This window comes from Alosa sapidissima, chromosome 2, assembly GCF_018492685.1.
Source record: "Alosa sapidissima isolate fAloSap1 chromosome 2, fAloSap1.pri, whole genome shotgun sequence".
Classification (NCBI taxonomy): Eukaryota; Metazoa; Chordata; class Actinopteri; order Clupeiformes; family Clupeidae; genus Alosa; species Alosa sapidissima.
This window is the reverse complement of record NC_055958.1, coordinates 19,595,303-19,622,458: the sequence shown is the minus strand read 5'-3', so window position 1 is coordinate 19,622,458 and position 27,156 is coordinate 19,595,303. Positions and strand designations below refer to the sequence as shown.

The following is a 27,156-nucleotide window of genomic DNA, read 5'->3' as shown; positions in this document are numbered from 1 at the left end:
ACATTTTACTCAAGTACAAGTAAAAGTACAACAGTCAGGTGTCTACTTAAGTAAAAGTACTGAAGTACTTGTTTTTAAAACGTAATGAGTATCAAGAGTACAAGAGTAGCCTACATGTTCTAAATATTGCATTACTGCCACAGTGGTTACATTTATGTACAGAAACGTCCTACATGGAGTAATGAAAAATGTTAATGTTAATACCTTGGAGAATGTAAAAGGAATTGAAAGTAAAATCAAGTCATTTTCATCGTTTTACCATGTTGCCAGGGATGGGCAGTATTTCTAATACATGTATATAAAATACGTATTTCAAATACAAAATACTATTTTGTAATTGAAACACTTGAAGCGAAAACTATCATTAAAAAAATTGAAATAGTCTGGCGAGGTGGGGCCACAGGTTGGCACATTCCCGGGATGGACCTGCTGCGTCTTCATTCATTGTTTCGTCCATGGATTCGTCTCTTATCTAAATCTGACCATAGAGTTGACTTTGGCGGACAGCTGAAGGTGATTGCTGATAGGCTATCCCAATTAGTGGCGCCTGCACAATCCAATCACATTTGAGAGGGAAACAACAAATTGAGGGTTTCCGAGATTTTTCTTTTTTCCTTTTTTTTTAGAAGTAGTAACAGGTACTCACGGTTATGGATAGAAATGTAGTGGAGTAAAAAGTACAATATTTGCCTCTCAAATGTACTTGAGTAAAGTCACGAGTACACCCCAAAAATGATACTCAAGTAAAGTACAGATCCCTCAAAATTGTACTCAAGTACTGTACTCAAGTAAATGTACTCCGTTACTGTCCGGCTCTGTCTAAACTAATGTAGAGCGTATCATATGTAATGCGATTGTAAGAATACAGCAGTGTTGGTAAGATGGTCTACCTATGCGAGGTCAGCACCACTGCACATTTTCCCTTCACTTGTTCTGAGATGATCTTCCAGAGGTGACGTTTGGAGCGGGGGTCCATACCCGAGCTAGGTTCATCCTGTGTACAAAAAGGGGAGAGATACCCATGATGATTTTATACAACACTAAACATTCATGAGAACGTAGAGAGCACTCTAGGGTCCATACCAGAAGCAGAATCTGGGGGCTTCCAACCAAGGCCAGAGCAGTTGAGAGCTTTCGGCGAGTACCACAGCTGTAGTTCTCAGAGGTTGTGTTTCTATGGTAACCAAGCTCTAGTTTCCTCAGCAGATAGTTCACCACCTACGAACAGTTATAAGACACATTAATTTGGAAATGTAAAACACAGATGTCATTAACTTAACAAAAAGTTAACTAAAAGATAAATTAGTCTTAGTTTCATATTCCCATGCTAGTGCTTCTGCAACCTCTCAATCATGTAGAAGTTGTCAAAACAAACACAATCAGTCTTATTTACAACAATGGGCACAAAGAGAACAAAGGAGGGTGGCTTCTATTTTAAGATACAAATGTCTGATGAGTGATGTCACATCAGGCATCGTGGTAACTTGTTTGGGTCTAGACAGAGTGATGTCACATCAGACATCACGCTAACATGTTTGGATCTGGGCAGAGCAGACATCTGAAAGCACCTGGACATGCTTCTTTAGATGTGAAACAAGTTTAGATGCTCCAGTGCTGCACTTATCTGTAAGTACAAATCAACACCTGACAGCAAACAAATGCTGACTAAGTTCTCTATTGTGAATGTGCCAACCAGAAAAAACAATGACGTTTTGGCATTGAGTGGTGGAATCCATGTAATCCCTTCAGTCTTGTAGTCAGACAGGTTTGTCAGACATGTTGTGTGGGTGGCGGTAAAACAAACTGTCTCCAGTATGATTCTAGTGTCCTAAAAGTCAGTGCCTGTGTCAGAGCATGACTGGAATGTGACGTTCTGAACACTCAGAGCTATGAGGGGAAAAAACAATATAAATCAGTTTCTCAAGCTACTGCAAATATTTTCATTTGCTGATGTCCTTCTTTCCAGATGGCACACAATAGTCTGAGGCTTTTACCTCAAATTGGCTTATATTAAAAGCATTTCTAAATCCTAATGAATATTGGATTGTTTACATTTTACAAAGTCTTTTCTCCGGATTACTGTACGTGAAAGCCCTCCCGATGTATCCAAATTGAAATTCAAAACGATTCCATAAACCATCAGTTTGAATTGTTTGTCTTATGGAGATTTAACCTCCAGTGGCAGCAGGAAGTCCCAGAGAAAGACATACCATAATCCCGAGAGAATTACAGATTAATTAGCTTAGCCATTAATCAATGTGGAGGAGAGGCAGCAGTTACCAGTCAGATGCACCACTCTGACCATTCCAAGCCCCCAAGCACAAAGACCTATCCAGAAGCCAGGTCCCTGATGATTCTCCCTCCCTACTCCCTACACCGCATGATGAAAGAAGAAGCAGCTAAACCTTGGGAGACACACTTGCTCGTGCAAATTAGAGCAAGGGAAATCTTGGCACTAAAAGCTCTAAAAAAAAAAAAAAAAACAGCCGCTTTTTAAGATGTCTTCAAGCTAAACAAGTAAATGTTAGAGGATAATGAGTGATGCCTACAGAGACTGCAAATAAATACAGAACTCAGTATTTGTGCTTCTAATCATTAGACTTCTGAGATCTTATTTTTCCAATGCTGGCAAGCCTGTTTGTTGGAATAGTAAACAATTCAATGTCTCATATTTTTTTCATGAACATAAGTAGTGGGTCATGGTGGAAGCACAGTGTATATTCAGTAGTGGGTCATGGTGGAAGCACAGTCTATATTCAGTAGTTGATCAAGGTGGAAGCACAGTCTATATTCAGTACTATTTTGATCCCGTGAGGGAAATTTGGTCTCTGCATTTATCCCAATCCGTGAATTAGTGAAACACACTCAGCACACAGTGAACACACAGTGAGGTGAAGCACACACTAATCCCGGCAGTGAGCTACCTGCAACAACAGCGGCGCTCGGGAGCAGTGTTAGGTTAGGGTTAGGGTTAGGTGCCTTGCTCAAGGGCACTTCAGCCGTGCCTACTGGTCGGGGTTCGAACCGGCAACCCCCCGGTTACATGTCCGAAGCGCTAACCAGTAGGCCATGGCTGCCCCCAATATGGATCATGGTGGAAGCACAGTGTATATTCAGTAGTGGATCATGGTGAAAGCACAGTGTATATTCAGTAGTGGGTCATGGTGGAAACACAGTTTATATTCAGTAGTGGGTCATGGTGGAAGCACAGTGTATATTCAGTAGTGGGTCATGGTGGAAGCACAGTGTACTGTATATTCAGTGTGAGCTTGTCCTTACTCTGTGCATTTCCCTCTTAGATATTCCACGAATTCTGGCATAGAAGTACAAGTGCTCCTCTCCGGTCAGCAGGTCATCCAGAGCATCCACCTGAGGGCAGTAGCCGATGTTTATGCCCTCCTTCCTGCAGTCCATGATGTCAACCATACGCCTGCAGAGACACATGAGTGAGTGTGAGGACTTCACCCAGCAGATACATTTACAGTGCATATGGAGGTTAAAAGGTACACACAGTAGCAAGTGAGTTCACCATAATGTGGCAGAAAGTATTGTCTAGATTCTGAATTTACCCTTCCTGGTCTCGGATTTGGGCAGTTCCATTAGTAGGGCTGACGTCTCCGGTCAGCATTTTGAAGGTGGTTGTTTTGCCAGCTCCGTTGACACCAAGAAGTCCAAAGCACTGAAAAGTAGACCCAGATATATGTTTTAAATAATTACTGCTGACATAGCTGACCCTAATCTATAGTATTTGACATTAACTTGAATCCCTAAAATAGAACATTTCATAAACTGATGGTTACAAGTTACTTTTTTGTAACCAACAATGAAAGTATGATCAATTATTTTCAATATAAGCCAGTCACACATATAATTATTGTACTAATACACACTTCTCCAGCTGGTATGCCCACAGACAGCCTCTTGACAGCCTGTACTTTCTTGCTGAGGTGCTGATAGATCTTAGAGAGCTGGCTCAGCTGAAGCACATCAGTGTCAGCCTCTCCACTGTAAACACGACGGTGCTCTGCGACCACGTCCTCGTCCTCATCCCAGGTGCCCTTCTGTGGCTCGACCTTTCCACGGCAGAAGAAGCTCCTGTGGGGACAGAAGATTAATTACTGAATCAACTGGACACAGCATCACAGCGAATGGTTTAGTAGCAACTCAAAATTAAATCACAAAAGCATTTCAGTCAGGTTAACTGACATGTTTTTTTTTTGAATTTTGAGATATTAGTCTATGCTGTGTGTATTCCCACTAATACCCTATTATCTGTGCTACAACATGTATTTGTGCTGTTGTTGAATCTTCTCAAATCTAGTGATTCCGGCTAACCTGATTTTGCGCATGAGCCATTTGTTCATCAGCAGCCGTAGTGTGAAGGCCAGGAGCCCTTGGAGGACAAGGGAGAGGAACATCCAGCCAAGCATGTCTGCGCTGTATGGGTCCTTGTAAGCATCCACACCATAGGCCTTCAGGATCTGAACCTGCAAGTCTACCCGGGCCAGTTCCATCAGCCCATTGCCAAAGCTGAACTGGGGGAAGATGAGGAACACGTGGCTCAAGGTGTGGTACACCGCCTGGATGCTCTGTGTGGAGGAGAATCAGACACAGAAAACAAAGGGAGGGGTGAAAAAAGACCACCGTCTTTGAAGCGGCATCATTATTTTATGTGCCAGTGTTTGATCTATTTATGTGAGTTGCATCAGCTTTGTTACATGACTAGTTCAAATAATTCATCTTTGGGACGTGGTTAAATTCAAGGATCCTCTCATATTTGATGTAGCCTCACCTCATCGCTCTCATTGAGTTGCCCCAGGAAGTACAGTATAGAAGTGGAGATGATGGTGTTGACACTGACGAAGAGGTTAATGCACACATAGCTGATGAAGGCCATTTCTGCATCCTTAAAGATTGCGGTCAGCAGATACATCCAGGGGAAGGTGGCAAACCTGTGCAGGACATAGCAGCATTTTATATAGTGAGTTTAAACCTAAGACTAAAACAACAAACCCCACCACCACAACTGGGCCAAGCAAAGCTCATAACATTTACATTTTACACACATGGTGAGAATTTCAAGTAAGTCAACGAGGCAGTGGCATTTTGCAAAAGTTACTGAGGGGAACTTCCTGGAACTGGAAACAATCTAGAATAAGGGGGGAAAACTCCAAGAGCCAAGCACAGGGGCTAAAAGATAAATGACTTCATCTATTTCCTCACGGTGAGGCATTTGCTCTCCCACTCCTTTTCCTCCACCAAATGATCTGCTTTTTTATTCATTACTCTTGGTGATTGGGGTGGAGGGGTCAAGGGGAAGGATGTGCTCCAGCCAGAGTGTGGGGGGGGGGGGGGGGGGGGGGGGGGGGGTGGTGGGTTCGCCTGAGGAAGTGCCAAGACAGAGGCAAGTGAGCAAGAGCCATTAAGCATGCTCAGGTGAGAACCTACAGCTGTCCATTTGATGCCACGTTATTTGTGGCCTGGGAATCTAACAGCTGTTCTGATAAATGGACACAGAGTGCTGAGCTCCTCTGAGTGTAGCAGTCCTTCCTCACGGCCATGTGTAAATCTAGTCTGTGACGCTGTGAGGCTTCATGGAGGACTTTTAGCACAGACGGCTAAGTAGTGAACCTATAAGCAGCCTTCACTGTGCTTAGGCAAAGAGCTGCTTCCATTATTTGCAGGCAGCTAAATCTGATCCGACTAACAGTGGCTATATCCAGGGAGGTTTATTCACGATGGACACAAGGTCATTAGCATTCCCAATGAGAATGCTAACTTTCTGTTATTTTTTGCAGTATTAGCATCTCTGTTTTGCCTCGTGGGCCAAAGACAAGTAATATATGCCAGCCAGCTATGAATTCAAGCAGCCAGTCAGCATAAAGCATTATCCATTAACGTCAGAGAAAACCGGCTCCTACACAACAATGAAGTTATTCCACAGACGAGTATGAAGACTGACATGTCAGGCAGAGCTCTAAAAAGAAACAGGGCCTGTACACGGAATGGAAGCAAACAATGCGACAGCTGATGTGGTTGTCCCAGCGCTGACTGAAGAGTGGCACTGACCCAAACAACACCAGCAGCAGAGTCACCGCCCCAAGGTTCTGTCGCTCGGTGAAGGCTGGCAGCTGGAAGGCAGCGATCATGGCCACTGAGAATGCCACGGGCACCAAGTACAGCGCCTGCAGAGAAAAGGGCAAAGCTCTCCATTACATTGATCACAATCCTCCACCTTCTAAGTGTCACATAATCTACTGGCAGTCATAAAGGGCTGATATTTCATATTTACTGCAAAAGTATAAGCAGTCATAATTAAACCATATATCACCAGCTCATGCCATCTGTATAAATCAGCCTTTAGTCACAGGTTGAAAAGCTCAATAGAGTTGTGTGACTTTGTTGATTAATGCTGTACTCAGCTATTCTACTGAATATAAGGAAAGGGACAGAAAAGGCAGAGAATGTGGAATATAAAAACATTCATCTTAGATTAATGTCTTGGGGTTTACGTACCATGTCGTAGAGGAAGTTAATGGTCCAGTAGAAAGGCTCACTGATTCCCGAGATGTGCTGCAGCCGCTTTGAGCCGCTGTGGTGCTCCTGGACCTCGTAGACCACAAAGCTGGCCGTCATGATGGAGAAGCCGGTCAGGACGCACAATGCCACCAGGGTGTTGACAAGACCCTTCACCCTGATATCCAAATACATGAAAAACAGATCAGACACAAGCCATGAAGGAACAGCATTTTCCCTTCTTAGAGTATTCCTTAGATTAACCGGAGTCAAATTCCTTGTTTGTTTACGCAAACCTGGCCAATAAAGCTGATAGATATCTGTTAATAGATACAGATGTGGATACCTGTTCTGGATAACTAAATGCATAATAAAGTGTTGTTGACCATCTTCAAAACATTTTTGGCCAAGCTTTTCCTGGTGGTCATTTCTTCTTCCTGGTGGTCATTTCTTATCACCCAGTGTTGCTACATTGTGCCCACCTAACTTCTCACCTTGGGCCCCTATTCACTCCCCCTTCTCTTGTCACTATGGTGCCTCTTCTATCGGAGTAGGCATGTGTGAGCAAAAACCCCAGAAACTGTAAAGCCCTGCCTGTGGGACTGGCAGAGTGTGATCCTAACTGACTCCAGACCTGGATGTTCCCCTGATAAGCTGCAAGTTTGTGTCAGATCAACACTGATTCTGTTCACAGGTCAGCTACTATCAGGTCAGGGCGACCAGACTGTCCCTTATTTATAAGCATAGACAACATGCTATACACGCCCAGAATGATAAAACATGCAAGGCACATACAAACCTGAATGCTTTTTTTTTCGCAGTAGAATTTAAAATGCATAGCTCCCATGGTCACCTATTATTTAATTTCTCCTCCCTCCTCAAGCCATCTGTCTCTCTTTTCTTTCTTCTCCTGTATCCCCCATGTCTGTTCTTATTTATGCAGTGAGGCTTTTTCTACCATGATCACACTGTTGGCTCAGCTCCAAGCGCATCAAAACTGTTTGAGAAAACCAATGACGCTCATATCGGGAGCCTTTACATTAAGCACAGCTAACAGCCTACAGTGATTTAAAATGCACAGTATGGATGGTGTTGAATCAATGAACCTCAGAACCACCTTGAGAGTAAGCAGACATTATGTAGGGTCAGTGATCGATACCCCACGCAGAAGAAAATCCATTAAAAAAAAATCAAATCAGAGTAAATACACAAGTCGGATTGCATGATTTTAACAAGCCTATCAGCCCATCAAGACAATGCTTAGATGCCTCTTGAGGCATGAGTGGTTAATTCTACTGGTTCTCATTTGGTGTGAACGGTCTGAATACCGTAGTATTTACAGTTGTATTGTTCTGTGCAATACCTAACCATGTTACATAAAGATTTTATTCATTCATGAATATAATGTGAGACGTGAAGCAGTGAGAATGTTCTTACATGGCGTCCTCCTCCTCCACCTGGCCTGGGTAAGGATGGCTGGACACAGAGATTGCTGCACAGAAGCAAAACAGAAGGAATTGTTATGTCACCTCAGCCCCCGATACACCATGTCCACAAAAGACACGTCACTGCCACATAATCTGCTCCCCTCCTTTAGTTCCCGTAGATTTACTTTCGCTCTCGGCCTGAATGAGTTTACCGGCTACATTTGAATGATTGCATTCCACCCCCTATTCCTTTATTGACTGCTGGGATTGTATTAATCTTGCCGGTAGGCAGACAGTGAATCTCAGGCCCTGGCTGGGGCTGGCAGTGTTGAAATAAGGGGCTGCAGCACCAGTCCGGCTCCATTTTTCAATGCAGCTCTCAGCAGCGCTAATTAGCATTCCCTCTACCCAGAGCCGTGCTGTGATGGCTGGGAGGGAAAGGAAGAGACACACTGCCCCCTGTCAGTCGAGATCAGACCAAGCCACCGAGGCTCAGAGAGAGGGTTTACAGAGACGGCCTCGGTCTATTCTCGGCTCGGAGCCACGGTCGTTAGCGTCGCGGACTCGGGCAACGCAGACAGATCATTTAGATGCAGCCTGCTTCCCAGACGTGAACGGAGGTCCACAACTCCCCTGGTCACTGATGAGTTTATTAATGCAAACAAGGGAAGGACAGAGCCATAGACTCACAGTACTGCTGGTGGTCCTTATCAGCTGGGAGTCTAGAGCGCAGGATGAAGTTGTTAAGGCTGTTTAGGTAGGCTGGCATGGTGTGGTGGCCCTCTGGGTTGTACCAGACCTGGTGACAGGAGGCAGGCAGGTTAATATGGAGAGACATGCAATACATGCACACAATCACACACATAACCATGCACATGCATGCATGTGCACACACACACACACACACTTGCACACACACACACATATGCACACACACACACACACACACACACATCAGTCATAAAATATCATGAGACGGTATGCCTATCCCAATCTGGACAGAGGTTTTACAGGGGAATTGCATTATTGATTGCATGACTTTAATGGCAATATAAAAAATGAGGGAGCAGCTAGAGTCGTGCACAGAAAGAATCAAATTTAATGGGTGTTCCCAACAGACCCAGAGCTATAGAAATGGCTTAATGAGTCTGGATACGCAACATTTTTCAACTCAGAGCCATGGCTTTAACAGCTAAACTCATAAATCATAAAAAGTCAACATTGAACACACTGTTACCTTGGTTAGAGTCCGGTTCTTTGGTACATCATACAGGTCCATCTTTAGGTCAGGAGGCAGAGGGTTTCCAAAAGACCAACCCCCATACCTGCAGAAAAAAATCAAGTTATCTTGTGCAGCATCCAAACCTGATGATATGACAGATTTGACTGTTCTTGAGGGCATACTAAGCTAATTTAAGCATATTTAAGTCAGACATCTTCTGTCATGCTTAAGGCAACTCTAATTAAGCAGTAAACAAAACAGCAGTGGGTGATGGACAGGTGCACTCACACAGACAGCCCTCGCCTATGCTTAAAATAAATGCATGAAATAAACCTGTCTCATAGATAGATAAATGTATAAATAGATAGATAGTTATATATTTCCAAAAAAATAATTTTGGAAGAGCTACTGGAAAGGCTGCTACTCGTCTCAGATGCCAGAAGAAACATACACAGCACAAATAATGTGCACATACACACATATACACACTAATTTTCACATGTTACAGTACTTGGTGTTATGATTAACAACTTAAAGCGAGTGTGATGTCCTAACGCATCATTATGAACATTCAAGTCCAGAGGCGTAATACGGCTGTGCCTGTATTTGATATGTACCTGTTTCTGATGAAGTCATTAGCAGTAGCCAGGAGATAGTTCTCCACATTTAATCCAGTGAGATTGTACACTATCTGGGACGAGGGGTTCCGGATGTGAGGAGGGTTATAGTTGTCATGCTGGCAGACCTGGTAAAAAACATCAAAATAGATCACTTACTAATTCTACTTTAAGCCAAATTCTATGGCTTACACCAACACCAACATTCACACACTTTAGCACTTGTGTAGAGCAGAGTGTTTTCCACCTAATGCCCCTTGAGAGGGGTGATCACACACACACACACACATAAACACACACACACACACACACACACACACACACACACACACACACACACACAAGCCTCCGACTTGGGCACCCACCTGCTTAGAGTTGGCACACTTGCAGGCTTCAAATGGCTTGGAGAGGTTTCCACTGGAGGTCCAAGTGAACGGCCCATCCTTGGAGCCACTGGCACAGGACCTGCGGGGGGTGGGGGTGGGTGGGTGGGGGGGGTGGCAGTCAGTCAGTCACAGTCAGCCACACAGTAAGCACCTTTTGTTTCTGCATCTCGGGGAGCTGTGCACCACAGTCACGCCCAGCAGCATCTGTATGCAGCGCGGCAGGCGCTCAGATGCTCAGCACCACGCGGTGATGATCCACGGGGCATCGCAGGGAGAGGCGAGATGGCTACTGTTTCTCTTTTTTTGTCGCGAGCTGACAATTTTATGGTGCCTCTAAGGTCTGGCTGATGAGTGCCAACACTGATTTGAGTGCCTGTAAGGGGAAATCTATCCAATAAACTGGATGTGTTTATGGAATACAAATGATTCTCTCCGCTACTGATGTCATTTTTACGTGCAGATGGCATGAGTAGAGATGTTCAAAATGGAGTGGTGCTCTTGGGAAACGTAGGCAGACAGATTGGAAGAAAGGATACAAGGATGGAGGAAATGGTCTATAACTGCTAGTTAAAGATCGAAGTAGATTGCTGTGGTAAATGATATTGGACTGGTGTGGTTACTCACATGTCATCGGGGTTGTTTGCACACATATTGTCAATGCCAGGGAAGGTCATCATGGAGTCTACTAGATAGCTGGAGTCGGGGTTCTGGTTGCTGTTGATAAAACATGAATAAATCATGTGTTTGTCTTCCAACCATGACAAATGAGGAGGACAGATTTGCATTACTGTGTGTCTAATGAGGTGTGTGGAAATGGAAATGGCATGGAACATACAATCATTTTGACATTTTAACATAACACGCAGCGCTTCAAGACAAGTGCTACATTTCTTCTTTCGCGAGCAAGACATGTTTGTGGATGTCAGCGATCTCAATTTAGATCCAGCTTTTTAATTTAGACTGCCCTCCGAATGACCCAGCGGACTGACCTGAAGAAGGTGTGCTGCTCGCCCGTGCGGTAGAGGCCGGGTGAGAGCTCCATCTCGGGGAAGTGCTGCAGGTCGCTCTTGATGGAGCCCAGGCCCATGGCGGCGATGACAAAGAGCACGGGCAGGACGACCTGGGCGAACATGCCCTTCCAGTCGCGCCGGGAGCGGTGCACGCGCTTCAGCAGCATGGCCACCACCTGCTGCCAGAACAGAGCCAGGCCACGCACGGTGGATCTGCCCGTCAGACCTGCAGGGGGGCAAGCGGAGGTGCGGATGAGCGGGTGAGCGAGAGGTCTCGACAGACAAAGAGCTCGATACAGAGTGGAAAAACAGTCCCTGAAAAAAACTGGTGTCTCAAAAGGCCTCAGCAAAGTGTGTGTGTGTTTTTATCCTGTCGACAGGAGATGAGGAAAAATGCTACTTGGGAGGAGATGGAAGTCAAATGGAGTCAAAATGAGGGGGATTTCTTACTGGTTTTGTCTCCAAAATTGAAGCTGCTCTCAGAGAGGTCGTCAGGTAGGCTGTCTCTGGAGGCGGCCATGTCAAGGACGGACTCAGAGACCGACCAGGGCCTCTCCACCGCCTCAGTCTCGTCTTTAGTCAGCTGGAGGAACACCTGGGAAGACAGCAGCTCGTCAGACATTAATCACACATTGTGTGTGTGTGTGTGTGTGTGTGTGTGTGTGTGTGTGTGTGTGTGTAGATCCTCCTCTTTTGTGTGTGTCAGCATCACCTACCTCCTCTAGTGTGGTGTCTGAGATGCCATAGCAGCCCAGCTGGAGGGAGTCCAGGTTCTGGTCCAGGCCGGTGAGCAGTGAGCGGAAAGCGACGGCGTTCTGGGAGCTGTACGGAGGCAGGCAGTAGACCACGTCTCCCACCTCGCCCTCCTTCATGCGCGCCTCGGGCAGGTAGGACTGGATGAAGGCCTTCAGCTCCTCGCCGTCAAACCTCTCCTCAGAGTCAGGAGTCTGCACCTGTGTTTAGGAGGAGAGGTATTTGATATCAACACTACTGCATTAGTGCATGTTGCAACCAAACAACCTCTATGTGGGTGTCCATGCGGTCCATTACCTTCTTTGTGAGGGTCAGATTGTAGCCCTTAGCAAACTTGTCCTTGAGGTAGAAGGGAGAGCCACAGCACTTGAGACCGCCCCTCTCCATGAACGCGATGCGGTCACTGAGAACCTCTGCTTCGTCCAGATGATGTGTGGACAGGATGATGGTGCGATCTGAAGGTGATGAAACAAGTAGAAGCAAAGGCACATGTCCAGTAATAAGTAAGACAGACACAGAAAAATGACTTGACCCTTCCAAACAGTAAAATATCTTCCTCTGCAATGAATCTCAGAAGATCCTAATTAAACACAAGAAACTGGAGCTGAGAGTGAGATAACTATCAGCCGTCAGTACGTCTGCTGTGGGATTCCTCTCCCTCAGTCTTTTCCCTCCTCAGCGGTGCACACCTTCAGAAAATCCATTTTCCCTTAATTAAATTCAAAATGAAAGCCAGGAGCGCGATAAGAACAAAGCCCCCCCCACCTCTCCCACCCGGAGTGCTAAGCGCCTTGGTGCGCCGCATTAAATGTCTTCCCCTTGTCTGACTTGTGATGGATCAGAGCGGAAGTGGGGGGTTTGCGGTGCCTCACCTGTCTTGTACTGCAGGATGATGTCCCAGATGCTGCGTCGGGAGCAGGGGTCCACGCCAGTGGTGGGCTCGTCCATGACCACCAGACGGGAGCCGCCGATGAAGGCGATTGAGATGGAGAGTTTGCGCTTCATGCCGCCCGACAGGGTGCCCACGCGCTTGTGCCGGTGAGCATACATGCCCGTTTCCTTCAGGATCCTATAGGAAGAGCGAAGAGGCACATTAAAACATGGATATCTTAGGGAGTTGTACTTTGCTAATAAACACTTTGACTGGGCTAGTTCAGAGCTCAGGACAAATGACAAGCTTGTGTAAACTCTACTTACTTTATGAATTTTTAAAAATCAACTGAAGAACACATACAAGTGTAATCTCTAGGCTTTTGAATTTGTCTGTACTCACCTCCGTACTTGCTCTTTCAGTTCTGCCTTTGACCAGTGGGGTGCTTTGATCTGACCGTACAAGAGCAGATGTTCTTTGGCCGTCAGGTGATCAAAGTGGACATCATACTGCATACACACTCCCAGATCCTGGCGGATCTCCTCAATGTTGGTCTGCATGTCTCTCCCATAGACCTCAATCATGCCAGAGGTGGGGCCAAACAAACCAGTGAGCAGAGACCTACACAAACATGTACAAATATAACAAACATGAAAACACACACTTCAAGAACACACACACACAGGCAATGCAAGCAGGGCAAAGGGCTGTAAAACCCTTCGTTTAAATTGCTATTTTGTGTGGCCAGTCTTGATTTAGAACTAGTGCATTTACATGGTGGTGGTCTTTCCAGCTCCGTTGTGACCCAGCAGCGTGGTGACATGTCCCTCGTAGAAGGACAGGTTGAGGTTCTGGATGGCGTTCCTCTTTCCGTAGGTTTTGGTCAGGCCATGGAGGGCCACCCCCACTGGCATGGCAGGGAACTCACTGTCCTCATGCGTAGGGAACAGTCCATTACCTAAAGACAAAAACAATGTAACAATGAGCATGAGCATGTGTGTGAGAGGGGTGGATAAAGGAGTTGATAGATGGAGAGAAAGCGATATTCTTAGATTTCTTTTTCATTAATAGCAAACCACCACAGTAACTAACAATTAAGATTGGATACTGCACCTTTTTTTTTACTATTTGCTGAATTCTTCTGCATCACGTTGGAGAACAGCAGCCCTTTGCCAGACTTCGTAGAGGTTGTTTGACACCCACACAAGTCAGCCCAGAAAGATGGCATCACAGGGAAGTACCAAGGAGCTGGGATTCCATATTTGCCTGTAAGAAAAATAAAAAAATGATCATAATCTTGCCAGCCACATTATCCTGTATCTTTCCCTTTAAAAGGTTTTGTCATTTGAAGGTAAAATAACTACATTCTGTTGCTTTAAATGTGAAAAGCAAATTAGGAACGAATAGTACCTGGGAAAACCATGCGAATGTATGCACCGATAATGAAGTAGACCAAAGAGTCAATCAGGAGCAGCCAGCACAGCCATCCAAAGGACGAAGTGTCACCAGCTATGGGGGATACGTAGGCATTGCTCCACTGGATCCCTGCAGAGCATCAACACACAGTTAGGAACACACCTGAGACTCTTCCACAGACTTGTCTTTGTCTGCTCTCTCATGTTGTAAAACTAATCAGCTTCCAGGGCTACCTTCCTCCTGTGCCTCGTAGCGGGAGATGTATTGACTTGCATAGCTGAAACAGGTTGGTGAAAACAGACTCTGTGGGAGAGAAAAAAAAAGAGCATAATAACACACATAATCCAACATTCACATCTAATCAAACTCTAGAGGATGCTCACCAAAATAAAGTCCTCACCAGTCTCAGGCCTGTTTCACACTGCGTGCGTGTTGTATATGTGTGACTGCTGTGCTATCTGTTTATTTTCATTCCGGCGCGCATGATAACAGTTTATCACACTCATACTGCCCGCATGAGACAAACTGGCTTGATGAAAATCAAGATGTTCTGCACACGCCACACACACACATGCATGTGTGAAACAGGCATTTTCCCACCGATCATTAGCCCAGTGTGCCTGAGCCCTTGAGAGGAGTGCTACTACTCACCAGAATGTTCTTGGTGGCGAACGAGAGGTTTCTCTCCATGGACATGACCACGATGAAGGGGAAGAAGCAGATGATGTAGATCAGGCTGCCGCTCAGGCCGGCGATGTTGGTCTTGTTGAAGAAGGTGCTGACCAGGAAGCTGATGGCCAGGATGCTGAAGCCGTAGTCGCACAGGTAGAGGAAGAGCAGGAAGGGGTCACTGTTGGGCAGCACCTTGCCCGCCTTCAGGATGATGGTGAGGATGACGATGGTGACCAGCAGGAAGACCGCGCTCTCGATGAACCAGGCGAAGAAATGGCTGATAGGGTTGACGCCCATCATTTTCATGTACTGCACGATGGGAAGGAAGTCATTTGGCATCATTAACAACAACACAAACCGATGATATCACCCTTGTATTTTATACACAGTGATGAGTCAACCCATGGTGCCTCTGAGCTTTTTCTGATCATTTGAAGCCAGTCAGTATTGCAGTATTGATGCGAAATACAAAAAATATCTATAAAGTGGTATGTTAGACACAGAAGTTTAACGACTAGGCTCGTTATACAGTAGTTATTTCCAGGGTGTGATCAAAGACTGTTTACCTCGTGCAATCTCAGCTCCCTCTCGTGCACCAGCTTCTTGACAAAGTTGGCAATGAACAGCACCCAGGCAATCATGAGGACCAGAGGAAAGGCGAAGGAAATGCTCTCCAGGTACCTGAGAAATGAGACATCAGCACCTCAGTCGATGTCAAGCCATGCATATGCCACAGTATAGGAATGCAATCATTAAATCTCAAGAGTGAATCATAAAGACAAGTGGTGAAAAAATGGGACAGCCCTTCATTTTACACGACAGAGGGGTTCCGGATTACAGCAGATATAGACCCAGCACTGTTTTTTAAAGTGCCACAAATATTTCAAAGTGATGGTATCGGCAGAAGGGGCTATTACGTGATAAATCAGTGCAATGGGGATGTGTGCACATCACCGTATCACACCGCTGAAACACTAAGAGATAGAACTAAGGATATTCTTTCCAAAGATGACAGAATAATGCCAGCCTCTCAGCGTAACTTACACTTGTTATGATTTATTGAAAGGCCAGTGTGGTGTTTGTCTATGATGTTGTTAATCCGAAAACACAAAGAAATGTAAATGCCATGGTAAATCTCAAGGCTGCATGTGCACTATATATTGTCCACGTCTGAGTATGAATGCATTACTCTGGGTGTGTGGATATTCGTGTGTATATGTGTGTGTGTGTGTGTGTGTGTGTGTGTGTGTGTGTGTGTGTGTGTGTGTGTGTGTGTGTGCGTGCGTGTGTGTGTGCATGTTTGTCTGTATGTCTACTTACGTATGTATGCATGATGTCTGTGTGGATTTCTTTAACTTGTATATATGTGTGTGTGTGTGTGTGTGTGTGTGTGTGTGTGTGTGTGCGTGTGTGTATGTGTGCGTGTGTGTGTGCATGTTTGTCTGTATGTCTACTTACGTATGTATGCATGATGTCTGTGTGGATTTCTTTAACTTGTATATATGTGTGTGTGTGTGTGTCTGTGTGTGTGCGGGGTGTGTGTGTGTGTGTGTGTGTGTGTGTGTGTGTGTGTGCGCGAGCGTGCGTGTGTGTGTGTGTGCGCGTGCGTGTGTGCATGCATGTGTGCACACTCACTCATCCTTGGCAAAGCAGGGGTAGGGGAAGGCCTGGAGTTGGACGGCTGGATCCTGCACTGGCTGGCCCAGCTGGCTCTCAATGATGGCTCTGTCAATGGCCTCCTGCAGGTAAATGAAGCCTCGGTTGTACCTCTGTGTCCTTGTCATGCTGATGTAGTTCTCCCTCACCCAGAAGGGGTTACGTGCCCGGTCGGTACGCATGGAGTTGTCAATCTGCATGCGGATGGTGTAGTCCACCTTTGGAGGCAGGGTGCTGGATTTGTCTTCAGGAAGTTTGAATATGATGCCTGAAAGAAGAATGAGTGTTTTTTTTTTTTTCAAGTAATGCAAGGGCCATGGAAGTGGGTTTTTACTTGTCATGGCTAACGGACCATATTTCTGCAATTCTGACATCCACTCCACATCGAGGACATATTCAAAAAGGATGTTAGATGAGGTCAGTTCGCTCTGACTTGTGCTGACTGGGAGAGGCAGGTTCAGAGTGAATTCAGGCCTTAAAATGGTAAATGCCTTACTTGCGTAGAGGTCTCGTGATTGAGTCAGGGCCTCTGCTTGCTTGTCCATCTCCTCCTCGTTGCTCATCGGCTTGTAGCGGTCAAAGTTCACGCAGGAGGAGAGGTTCATCATCAGACTGGACAGAGTGGTGATCTGCGTCACAATGAACTTGTTTTTCTCCAGGAGCTCAGTCATGTTAGCTGGGCAATCACAAATAGGAAAGACATGTGTAAGGAGGAGAGGTTCATCATCAGACTGGACAGAGTGGTGATCTGCGTCACAATGAACTTGTCTTTCTCCAGGAGCTCAGTCATGTTAGCTGGGCAATCACAAATAGGAAAGAAATGTTTAAGTGGGAAGAATGCCATCAAACTTCTGCAATAAAAAAACTTAACAGCTAGCATATGCTTTTTGCTTTCACATATGTGACCTATTGTCTTTTGGCCTATGGATCCTATATGGATCTGGATCCTATATGTTCTCTCTTCAACCTGTGAATAATTGAGCATTGCAGGATTACTCATTTTGTGAATAATTAATTGTAATCCAAACTTAAAATCACTCACAGAAGTTCAGGAGAGTATCCTTCATCTGTCCAACATTGATGTTTGTCTGTGCCTCAATGAAGTTCTGAACAAATGGATTCCTGAGGGAATTCTGTAGAGATTGCAGAATATTTCAATGACCAAAGCATACAAACATTCCAGGTCCATCCAGACCAACTGGAATAGTCTACAACAGATTTTCTAGACCGTTGTTATTCAGATTTTGTATACCTGAAGTAATGGCAAGGTCTGATTCAGAAGTTTTGCTGACTGCATCACATATGATGATGACTGGATCCACTCCTCAGAGTAGGTCCTTAACTGGCCAAACTGATGTAGCGTGCCATTGGACTGGTGTGGGGAGAGAATGAACACATGTCGATAAGGAAGGGTCAGCCATGCTTGAGCATTCATTAGATTTAACATGTGTTCAACCAGAAACAAACTACTATTGAGGCAAACCGCTACAACAGACATAGTAAGTTACAAGACCACCTACCACAAAATGAAAATCTAAACACCTTGCATTAAAAACCATAAAATGATCACTACACATGGCAGATTAGATTGAAAAAATATACATAACATAAGATAAAATAGACCCCAGCAAAGCAAGAAACCCAGACTCAACTCCTAATGGCCTATTGTGCTTCTTGTGTCTCAGTAAGCTCCCTGTGCTGATGTTGGACTGTGCAGAGCTCTTACCTTCCTGATGATCTCTCTGGTGAGGGGCGTGTCTGGGGTGTAGAGCACCTGGCCCAGCAGCATGGGCTTCAGGAAGGCCCAGGCCACAGCGCCGCCCGTCGTGTTCACCATGTCCAGGTAGAAGTTCATGCAGAATGGCGCTGGAACGCAAAACAGTTCACATCACTGTATGTAGTTACATGCAAACACCTCGTTGCTCCATGTAAGTGTATGTAATTGTGGGAGAATGTTGTACACTGATATCTTACAGGCATCCCGGGGAATCTTGAACTTATCGATGAGTTCATCTCTGCTGTGATCGGATCTGGTCGAAGGGTCAGTCTCTGTCATGATGGGCAATTTAGAGATGCCAAAAAGCGCCATGATTCCATTTCGGCACAGGGCCCGGGAAATCGTGGTGAAGGTTGACTTGCTGGAGATGGTGGAGCGCTTGCCCCTCACCAGCTGCATGGTGGGAAGCAAATAGAATGACAGAGATGAGAGCCATCGGCATGGATACACCGGTGATACAAATGCAAATACAGCACAGTGTAAGCAAACAACAGTCCACTGAAAGACCCCGGTTCCAAATCCATAGTTGCTAACTAAGTTGGTTAACGCTCTGACCACAGTTGGCCACTACTAGCCTAGGGGCACATCTGCTAAGAGCTGACACTCACGCCGTGGAACTCGGAGTCCGCCACCAGGTTGAGGTTACCGAAGGTCATCAGGTACTCCTGCAGCGTGTGGATGGCGGGCAGCAGCTTGTTCATCATGTCCATCAAGAAGTGCACCATCTGTATCATGACTCTGACCAGGCCCTGCATGTCACTGGACAGCAGCATCTACCGGAGAGAAAGGAGGGGAGAACAGGAGTCAGTGGGCCGCGGGGAGCGGGCAGCCCAGCCAATGAGCCGCTCTCACCTCTCACAGTATAGTGCAGTGGTCAAACATACCATTAACTCTATGATTAACATTATAAATGTCACAAGCTAAAATTACAATATTAGACATTATATACATGTTAGGGGTTTGCCATTACCCATTTAAATAGTCTAGATCAACATGTGGAAGAGGATGATTTTTCAGTTACATGACATTTTCTAGCACTGTAACATAGCATACATATATGAATTCATCTATACTATGTGTCATAAAGCACATACACAATATAGAAAACACATGCATATATGAATGAATCTACACTATGTGTCATAAAGCACATACACAATATAGAAAACACATGCATATATGAATTAATCTATACTATGTGTCTTACACAATATAGAAAACACATGCATATATAAATTACTGGTAATCTACACTATGTGTTATAAAGCACATGCAGAATATAGAAAATCCTCACCTTGTACACGAGATTCTCTACACTTGCGTGACGGACAAACAGAACTACAAAGTTGTACCACTGGTCAGCTCGGAGTGAACAGAAGGTCTTGAAGAGGAGCGTGTATGTGGTATTTAACTGCAGCATGGAGGGGTCACTGCAGTGGCGCAAGTTGGTCAGCAGAGCCAGAATCTGTGAACAGGCGCAAGAAGAAACCATATTTACTGTGTGAGTCACTTACAGTGGCTCTCAAGCAGCAACATTCAAAATTGTAGCCCTGAACCAAAAAAAAAAACATGCTATTGATTTCATATGTCATAATAAAATAATTCTTTACACCCGCATCCAGACAGATGTATTTCTCTGATGCAAGACTACCACTACTGCCCTTATACACAGATCCAGCACAGCAGGGATTTTAGTGCACAAGAGTATGTCTCTATGGTGATATTCAACACGGCCAACACATGATTATTCCATGAAAATGCCACTGAGGTTCCTTTCAATATGATATATTCATCTCCAAACATTCTGACAAAAATGTGTGTGTGTGTGTGTGTGTGTGTGTGCGCACATGTGTGTGTGTGTGTGTGTGTGTGTGTGTGCATGTGCATGTGTGTGTGCGTGCGTGCGTGTGTGTGTGTGTGCATGTGTGTGTGTGTGTGTGCATGTGCATGTGTGTGTGTGTGTGTGCGTGTGGGGGAAGAGAGGAGAGACAGTGTGTAAGCGTGATACCTGCAGGTTGCTGCTGGGCAGTGTGAGATTCAGCAGCGCCTCAATGATCTCAGGAGAGATCTGTGTGTATTTACGGACATCCACTGATATGGGACTATACGGACTACTCGGTATGATATATTCATCTCTAAACATTCTGACAAAAATGTGTGTGTGTGTGTGTGTGTGTGTGTGTGCGCATGTGTGTGTGCACGTGTATGTGTATGTGTATGTGTATGTGTATGTGTATGTGTGGGTGTGTGCATGTATGTGTGTGTGTGTGTGTGTGTGTGTGTGTGTGTGTGTGTGTGTGTGTGTGTGTGTGTGCATGTGTGTGTGTGTGTGTGTGCGTGTGTGTGGGGGAAGAGAGGAGAGACAGTGTGTGAGTGTGATACCTGCAGGTTGCTGCTGGGCAGTGTGAGATTCAGCAGCGCCTCAATGATCTCAGGAGAGATCTGTGTGTATTTACGGACATCCACTGCAAAGGCTGTGACATTCTGGAATAACTCAGCCACCTTCACTGTTAAACAATGCAAAAGACAGATTAATGGTGAAAAAGCAGTACAAGTACTGAGCACCTGCTGATTTGATACTGACAATGGTACTGCCTGTCAGGGTGGAGTTGTACTTGGCCTGTATTGGCATACCTTGTGGAGCAGTCATGTTGATTTCCAGTGGTGCAAATGAGCTTACATTGAAACCAATCACCTGGGAGACAACATTGGTCCTACAACACACACACACACACACACACACACGCACACACACACACACATACACACATACAAAATGAGATCACCACGACATACTAGCATAACAATAAACCTTCACACATTCCAAACATCCATAAACTTATATTGACAAGCTAACTATGAAACATTGTAAAGGTACAATACCAGTCAGTTTCTAAGTTGTAGGTAGCAGGGTCCCCGACGAACAGCTCAAACAGCACATTATACAGGTCAGCGCCATCTTGTGTCATGTTGGTGATGATCTCATGGAGAGCCTGCATGGCCGGAGCCACTGACTGGCACAGGAGACCAGATGGGAGGGAGAGGGTCTGGGTGAGCTGCTGGACAGCTTCCATCCTCTCCAGAGCACACAGCTACAGCGAAACACGGAGAGAAAGAGAGTGTGAGCAAAGTCAGACCATTAGGACACCTTTCAGCACCGTATGCCTGACTGGGTTTAAAATTTTTGACCTGAGCATGCGGCAGAGGAGATTGTGGATTGAACTAAGAGTGCAGATGCACTCTGCAAACTGTATCTTTAAAAAAAATAAAAAACGCATTTCTCTGCGATTCCAACCTGAGAGGCGAAGCGCCGCAGCATCAGACTGTAGTTGGCATTCCACATGTCAGTCATCAGGAGCTCGGATGCTGTCTGCACGGTGTGGAGCAGGAGGTTCAGGTTGTCTGCAAAAGCACCAGGGGAAGAGGGGGAGATGGGCACGGAACAAAACAAAAGATCAGCTCTCGCAGTGGCAGCTGTGGGCCCCTTTGGGCATCATTACAATCTCCTCACTCTGAGGGGCAAGTTCTCCGCAAAGCGGCAACTGACAGGGCCGAGCTGAAAGAGGCCGACTGGGTTGGGCTCTGCATGAAGTTGTGTGCAGAAAAAAAACATCTGACAGGCCCTGTAGACGGAGCACCCCGAGCAATAAACAAGACAAGGCAGGAGTAACATTAAATCCATAACAAGTCAACGCTGCTGATAATACACAGGAATAGAGTAGAAAAACAAAAACAAAAACATGTCAGCAAAAATCCAATCTTAGGATAGAGAGAGTAAGTCACTACTCGCAAGTATGCTGAAAATAACTTCCCCAAACAAGTGACAAGTTTATGAGGTGAATTCAATTAATTAAATCAAAATGGGTGGAATTATCTGATTATGAAGCTGTAAAGAGCACAGGCGTACACTGAAAGAAAGACAGAGGCATAACATTCTCCCTAGAAATCAGTCTGTTTTTTGAGCTGTACAGTGAAACCGTAGCTGGAGGAGACGAGGAGGAGGAGATTCTCTATCCAAGCCTGGTAATGAGACACTGAGTGGCTCCATCTTGGAGGATGGCCATATGCCTTCCAACTTGCTGTGCTTTTGCAAGGTTGACATTAAGATTACAGTGCATAGGCAAAATTTAGATGAGTAACACAAGATTTTAGCCTCAAACTGAATCAGCAACGCATGTACACGCACACACACACACACACACACACACACACACACACACACATACACACAAGCACACAGACACAAACACACAGAGACACAAAGACACAAACACACAGACACACAGATACACAGATACACAGACACATAGACACACACACATTCACATGCAAACACACGCACACACATATGCACACACAGGTGCACACATGCACACACACACAAACACTTTGCTCAATGATGCATTGATCCATAAGAATTATGGCTACCAATAAATTATATTTAGTCAGAATGCAGAAGACATTACCCAGACAAATTGTGATCATGGCTGGATGCAAAAACTTGAGTTGAAAGCAACAAAGGTACTTGCTAGTTTAGATGCCGTATACAATAAAACAGCAAAAAAACAAGACAGGATAAATGTACAGTAAAACCTGGAGTGACAGTGAAACTAAGACAGGTAATGTTTGGGCAGTGTTGTACCTTCAGTTTCATTGGTCAAGATGATAGTTATGTTCTTAATGAGGCCAGTGTAAGGAAGGCCATCAGGGAGGCTTTTGGCAATGTCTGCCAGGACCATGGGTAATCTGTAGGAACACACAAATGAGCTCAGTCACTTCAACAAGCTCAGCAGAATCACACATCGCATGGTTCTTTCTGTGTACGGCTCAGTGCAAATTGGGCCTACTTGGATCAATTATGGTAATACAATTCCACGAATCCTAGGGTTTGCTCTTTTCACAGTTCAAAACTTATGCTATTTCTGAAGACGTAGGCAGTTATTAAGTCTAAATGCCAAGCAGGCAGAAAATATGAAGTGAAATCGCCTAAGGGCAAAAGGGTTGGCCCTGTTAACACCTTTTCATTTATAGGAAGAGAACATGATGTGAGAGAGGCAACTTACTCGTCCACCCAGTTTGTGCTGTTCATCATGAACAGATGGCCCACATTCATCGTGGTCACCCCCAGAACCTGTCTGGCCAGATTCGTCTCAATGCTGCTGTCGGCTAAAGAGAGAAGGCCATGGATGCTGTGGAGGATCTGCTTGGAGAGCTCGGCTGACTGCGTCAAGGGGTCACTGCCGGAGAGAAGGGTCTGGAGGGCCTTCTGCAGGGTGGCCTCTAGGTCTCCCAAAACATTGCCTGTGGTCTCAGCAACGGAATACTGCACCATGGTCTGAAGGGTATGGGCAAAGTCTGAGACGATGGACATAGCTCCCTCGAGGTCCCCTGTGCTGCTGGTGTAATTAACGGCCCAGGCGACGTTCTCCAGGAAGATGAGCGACACGTTGAGGTAATGGCTGCCTTCGGCTGGCATCACTGTACTCAAAGTGATCACCACACGCCTGAGCGAGGTGAGGGCAAGCGTCAGGTCTGATGAGGACGAGGCCATCAGCAGACCCTCAAAGACACTGAGGGACACTTGGTTGGATACGACAGCGAGGACGTGTGCAGGGCCATGCGCGTTCATAGACACTGGGCCTTCTGTGATGTTGAGGATGGTGAGAAGGGAGGCCGTGACTTCCTGAGAGATGTTAAAGAAGGCCGGACGGATCTGGTTTGTGCTGGACACCCCGGAGAGAGCCGAGAGGAGAGCCGAGAGGAGGGCCGGTCTGAGGGCGGCAGTGTACATCTGCATGTCCTCGGGGAGGAGGGCAAGCGTCTGCTCGATGCCCTGGATCACCATCATCTGTGTCTCCTGGTCACTGGTGAATGTGTGGCTGACGGTGGAGAGGTTCCACAGGATGTGTGAGGCCACGGCACTGCTCAGGACCACCGGGTACACCACCTCCTGGATGGAGTGGCCGCCGGGGAGGCTGACCTCCCCAGAGTAGGCGAACACATGGTTCAAAGAGCCTGAGATTATATCAGCTGACTGCAGCACTTTCTCAACATCGTGTGGATATGAGATAAGCATGGCAAAAGCTTTGATCATCTGCCCTGAGGTGTTGAAGTACATGAGGTTCTCTGTTGAGAGAACCGGGGCGAAAGCTCTCACAGTTTGGTCCAGAGCCATCAGGTAAGGTAACAGGCTTGTCTGTGATCCTGGATTGGAGGCAGTGGCAATGATGTCTTTGAGAATAGCTGTGATCTGTGGGCTGATGTCTTTAGCTTCTTCGATATTCTGTAGGAGAATGTTATTGAGAGCAGTGAGAAACTCTGAGGCTATATCAGTGATGTTCTCTTTGCGACTGATGAGGTGATCCACCACACCAGAGAGCTGTTGAGCCATCTGCTCAATTCTCTGAGCAATGTTGAGAGAAGGCTGGCGAGACAGTATCATGGCCATGTCGACTGTTCTGGCGAGACTCTCTGCCAGCTTCTCAAGCTTGCCCAAGTCCTCCACACTCCAGCCATCCTCTGCAATCTCCATGAACAACTCCACAAAATTCATGGTCTGGCTGGGGAGCATCAGGTGGGACAGCACATTCAGGGCGGTGTCGATGGTTTCATCGTGTGCTGAGCTTCCGGTCATATCTCTTGTTACGCCCTTCAGAAAAATAGCCAGATCAGGGTTGGAGAAGAAGACATGGACAGTCTCAATGATTTCTTCTGGCGTGGGTGGGATGGCCAGAGCTTCGAACAAGGCATTGTAGTCGATCTCCAGGAGGTCCAGGAAGTCATCCATGGGCCCCCTCATGGCCTCTCGCCGCGTCCTCCTGGATGGAGCCTGACCCACTGACATAAGGTTCCTTTGCAGTTCTTCTAGGAGGCCATCCAGTGGGGCAAAGAAGTCGCTTGTACTGGTGATCTGTCTCAGCATGTTCAATGCATTCCCAACAATGTCAGTGAAGAGATCAGAGCCAGGTAGGTCTGAGGTGAAGTGTGACACCATCTTTAAGACAGCCTGAACCACATGGTAGATTTTCCGAAGAGCCTCAGTGAGGAATCCCATACCGGTTTCTTGGGTGGTTCCGAACCAGTTGACTAATTCAATGGCTCTCGCCAGGACAACACTTGAGGAACTGGACGCAAGAATCTGCTCCAATGCACTATATGCCATAGGCCAGTCACCTAGTAGCTTCATCTGAATGACCTCCTTGATAACAAATTTCAGAAGTCTGTCGATGGATGGTCCATCAATGTTGTTGATGTCTCCACTGAGCAGCAGGTGAATGGACTCACTTGTGACATTCATCCCAGTCAGGAGAATCTCAAGGGCCTCCATGAACACCTGCTGGCCTGATGTGGTGTTCATCAGACGCTGGCTGTTCCGCAGGGTGTACTCGACGGCCTTCTCCACGGCCTGGATATAGGGGCGCATCCAAGGAGCAACCAGCTCCACTTGATCCAGTGCCATATCGAGGCCTGAAAAACTGAAATAAAGACATCAGTTATAAAACTTGTTATAAAAAATGTTTATTTCTCATACATGTCTTGTGTTCTGTCTTTAAGGATGATTGAACTCTTTACATTCATATTTGTTTAGCTAAACTTAAGGATCCAATGAATATGGAAAAAGTTGTATTATCTCATTAATAAACAGCACATCAAGGTACTTCTTCAAACAGCTGTTACACAATATGTTAAACATACCTTGGAATTTTAAACAGGTTCAAGGTTATGTGGGCGGACTAATACATGCATTCTTACCTAGTTCAGCATACCAACTGTGACATACCATTCAAAACATTTCAGTTTTGCAACTTTTGTTGTGCACTTAAATACTAAAGACTTCAAAATGTAAGGAGGGATAAGCATGGCAACCTTTGATACAACTGCAGATTAAAAAGCTGTTCATTCCAGTAATCTGGGCTTCCTGCTGGCAGGCTGGCAGATATGTGATCTATGAGTACTGTGATTAGCTGTTGAGAAGCGTAGGTCTGGGACAGACTGGCATCGTAGAGAGACTCCAGAACCTGCACAATCTTAGCTGCAGTGGCATTAACCGACTGGGCCTCTGGTCCAGCTCCCTGTGCAGAAAGAGTAAAGCAAATGCATCACATGCAAAACACAGCATACAGAAGATGCATCCCTATAGACCTTACAGTCAACAATATAGATCTACAGTGTCATCTAGTGGTTGGTTCTGTAAGGACAATTGAACACCAAAAAATACAAAATAAAAAAAAATACAAAATATACAAAAATAAATAAATAAAGAGTTTTTGATCAAGGATTTTTACTGGCCAAAGCTACAACTTCAGAATGAATGAGAGTTTTCATTTTACCGTTGTGTTGAATGGTGGGAAATATCCGGATAAGTTACTGGCCTCAATGAAAGGGGCCAGGCTGATGTGGCACCACATGCTCAGGCTGCTGGGAGGGACCCCTGCCGCTTCTCCAGCCTCCTCCCACATTTTCAGCACATCGCTGCAATTCAGTGCTCTGCCCTCTTCAGCAGTCTAAGGGACACAGTTGTGACAGAAATCACATATAAGTACTGCCCTTGCATTGTTACTACAAAACTTGTCTTTGGAGATAAAAAAAAACAGCAATGGACTGCAAGGGGGGGGGGGGGGGGTGCATGGGGCTTATACGTTAACTATGCATTATTGGTCTTAACACTGTTATGTACAACCTGTATGGCAACTTCAATGGTGTGCTGTAGAGCCAGCTGGAACTCTCTGAAGAAGTCAGCCATGTCGAAGGTGCTGGTGTTCACAGCCTGGAGCAGGTTTGTGGTGAGGTTTAACAGAGGCTCCTGTACGCTGTGGATGAACTCTAAGGAAAA

At 45.7% G+C, this 27,156-nt stretch overlaps 1 protein-coding gene across 4 annotated transcripts in view; it reads right to left on the bottom strand.

Annotated features, from left to right (window-relative positions):
* abca12 (ATP-binding cassette, sub-family A (ABC1), member 12) overlaps positions 1 to 27,156 on the bottom strand; it is a 66,681-nt gene that overhangs the window by 2,685 nt on the left and 36,840 nt on the right. For all 4 annotated transcript variants that reach the window (XM_042082406.1, XM_042082415.1, XM_042082423.1 and 1 more), the window contains 44 exons: positions 27,004 to 27,146; positions 26,654 to 26,827; positions 26,190 to 26,395; positions 23,387 to 25,798; positions 22,966 to 23,069; positions 21,619 to 21,725; positions 21,207 to 21,415; positions 20,958 to 21,037; positions 20,706 to 20,830; positions 19,618 to 19,788; positions 18,932 to 19,096; positions 18,521 to 18,716; positions 18,273 to 18,412; positions 17,799 to 17,918; positions 17,589 to 17,679; positions 17,043 to 17,222; positions 16,526 to 16,814; positions 15,457 to 15,571; positions 14,870 to 15,199; positions 14,452 to 14,521; positions 14,213 to 14,347; positions 13,916 to 14,068; positions 13,577 to 13,760; positions 13,205 to 13,423; positions 12,804 to 13,000; positions 12,229 to 12,386; positions 11,895 to 12,131; positions 11,629 to 11,773; positions 11,158 to 11,404; positions 10,793 to 10,882; positions 10,148 to 10,247; positions 9,783 to 9,910; positions 9,181 to 9,268; positions 8,634 to 8,742; positions 7,954 to 8,008; positions 6,517 to 6,694; positions 6,070 to 6,185; positions 4,793 to 4,952; positions 4,336 to 4,589; positions 3,891 to 4,095; positions 3,570 to 3,679; positions 3,280 to 3,430; positions 1,084 to 1,218; positions 891 to 994 (listed from right to left, as the gene is read on the bottom strand). In XM_042082406.1, the coding sequence (XP_041938340.1) occupies positions 891 to 994; positions 1,084 to 1,218; positions 3,280 to 3,430; positions 3,570 to 3,679; positions 3,891 to 4,095; positions 4,336 to 4,589; positions 4,793 to 4,952; positions 6,070 to 6,185; positions 6,517 to 6,694; positions 7,954 to 8,008; positions 8,634 to 8,742; positions 9,181 to 9,268; positions 9,783 to 9,910; positions 10,148 to 10,247; positions 10,793 to 10,882; positions 11,158 to 11,404; positions 11,629 to 11,773; positions 11,895 to 12,131; positions 12,229 to 12,386; positions 12,804 to 13,000; positions 13,205 to 13,423; positions 13,577 to 13,760; positions 13,916 to 14,068; positions 14,213 to 14,347; positions 14,452 to 14,521; positions 14,870 to 15,199; positions 15,457 to 15,571; positions 16,526 to 16,814; positions 17,043 to 17,222; positions 17,589 to 17,679; positions 17,799 to 17,918; positions 18,273 to 18,412; positions 18,521 to 18,716; positions 18,932 to 19,096; positions 19,618 to 19,788; positions 20,706 to 20,830; positions 20,958 to 21,037; positions 21,207 to 21,415; positions 21,619 to 21,725; positions 22,966 to 23,069; positions 23,387 to 25,798; positions 26,190 to 26,395; positions 26,654 to 26,827; positions 27,004 to 27,146 (9,085 nt within the window). The remainder of the gene's footprint in view (positions 1 to 890; positions 995 to 1,083; positions 1,219 to 3,279; positions 3,431 to 3,569; positions 3,680 to 3,890; positions 4,096 to 4,335; positions 4,590 to 4,792; positions 4,953 to 6,069; positions 6,186 to 6,516; positions 6,695 to 7,953; positions 8,009 to 8,633; positions 8,743 to 9,180; positions 9,269 to 9,782; positions 9,911 to 10,147; positions 10,248 to 10,792; positions 10,883 to 11,157; positions 11,405 to 11,628; positions 11,774 to 11,894; positions 12,132 to 12,228; positions 12,387 to 12,803; positions 13,001 to 13,204; positions 13,424 to 13,576; positions 13,761 to 13,915; positions 14,069 to 14,212; positions 14,348 to 14,451; positions 14,522 to 14,869; positions 15,200 to 15,456; positions 15,572 to 16,525; positions 16,815 to 17,042; positions 17,223 to 17,588; positions 17,680 to 17,798; positions 17,919 to 18,272; positions 18,413 to 18,520; positions 18,717 to 18,931; positions 19,097 to 19,617; positions 19,789 to 20,705; positions 20,831 to 20,957; positions 21,038 to 21,206; positions 21,416 to 21,618; positions 21,726 to 22,965; positions 23,070 to 23,386; positions 25,799 to 26,189; positions 26,396 to 26,653; positions 26,828 to 27,003; positions 27,147 to 27,156) is intronic.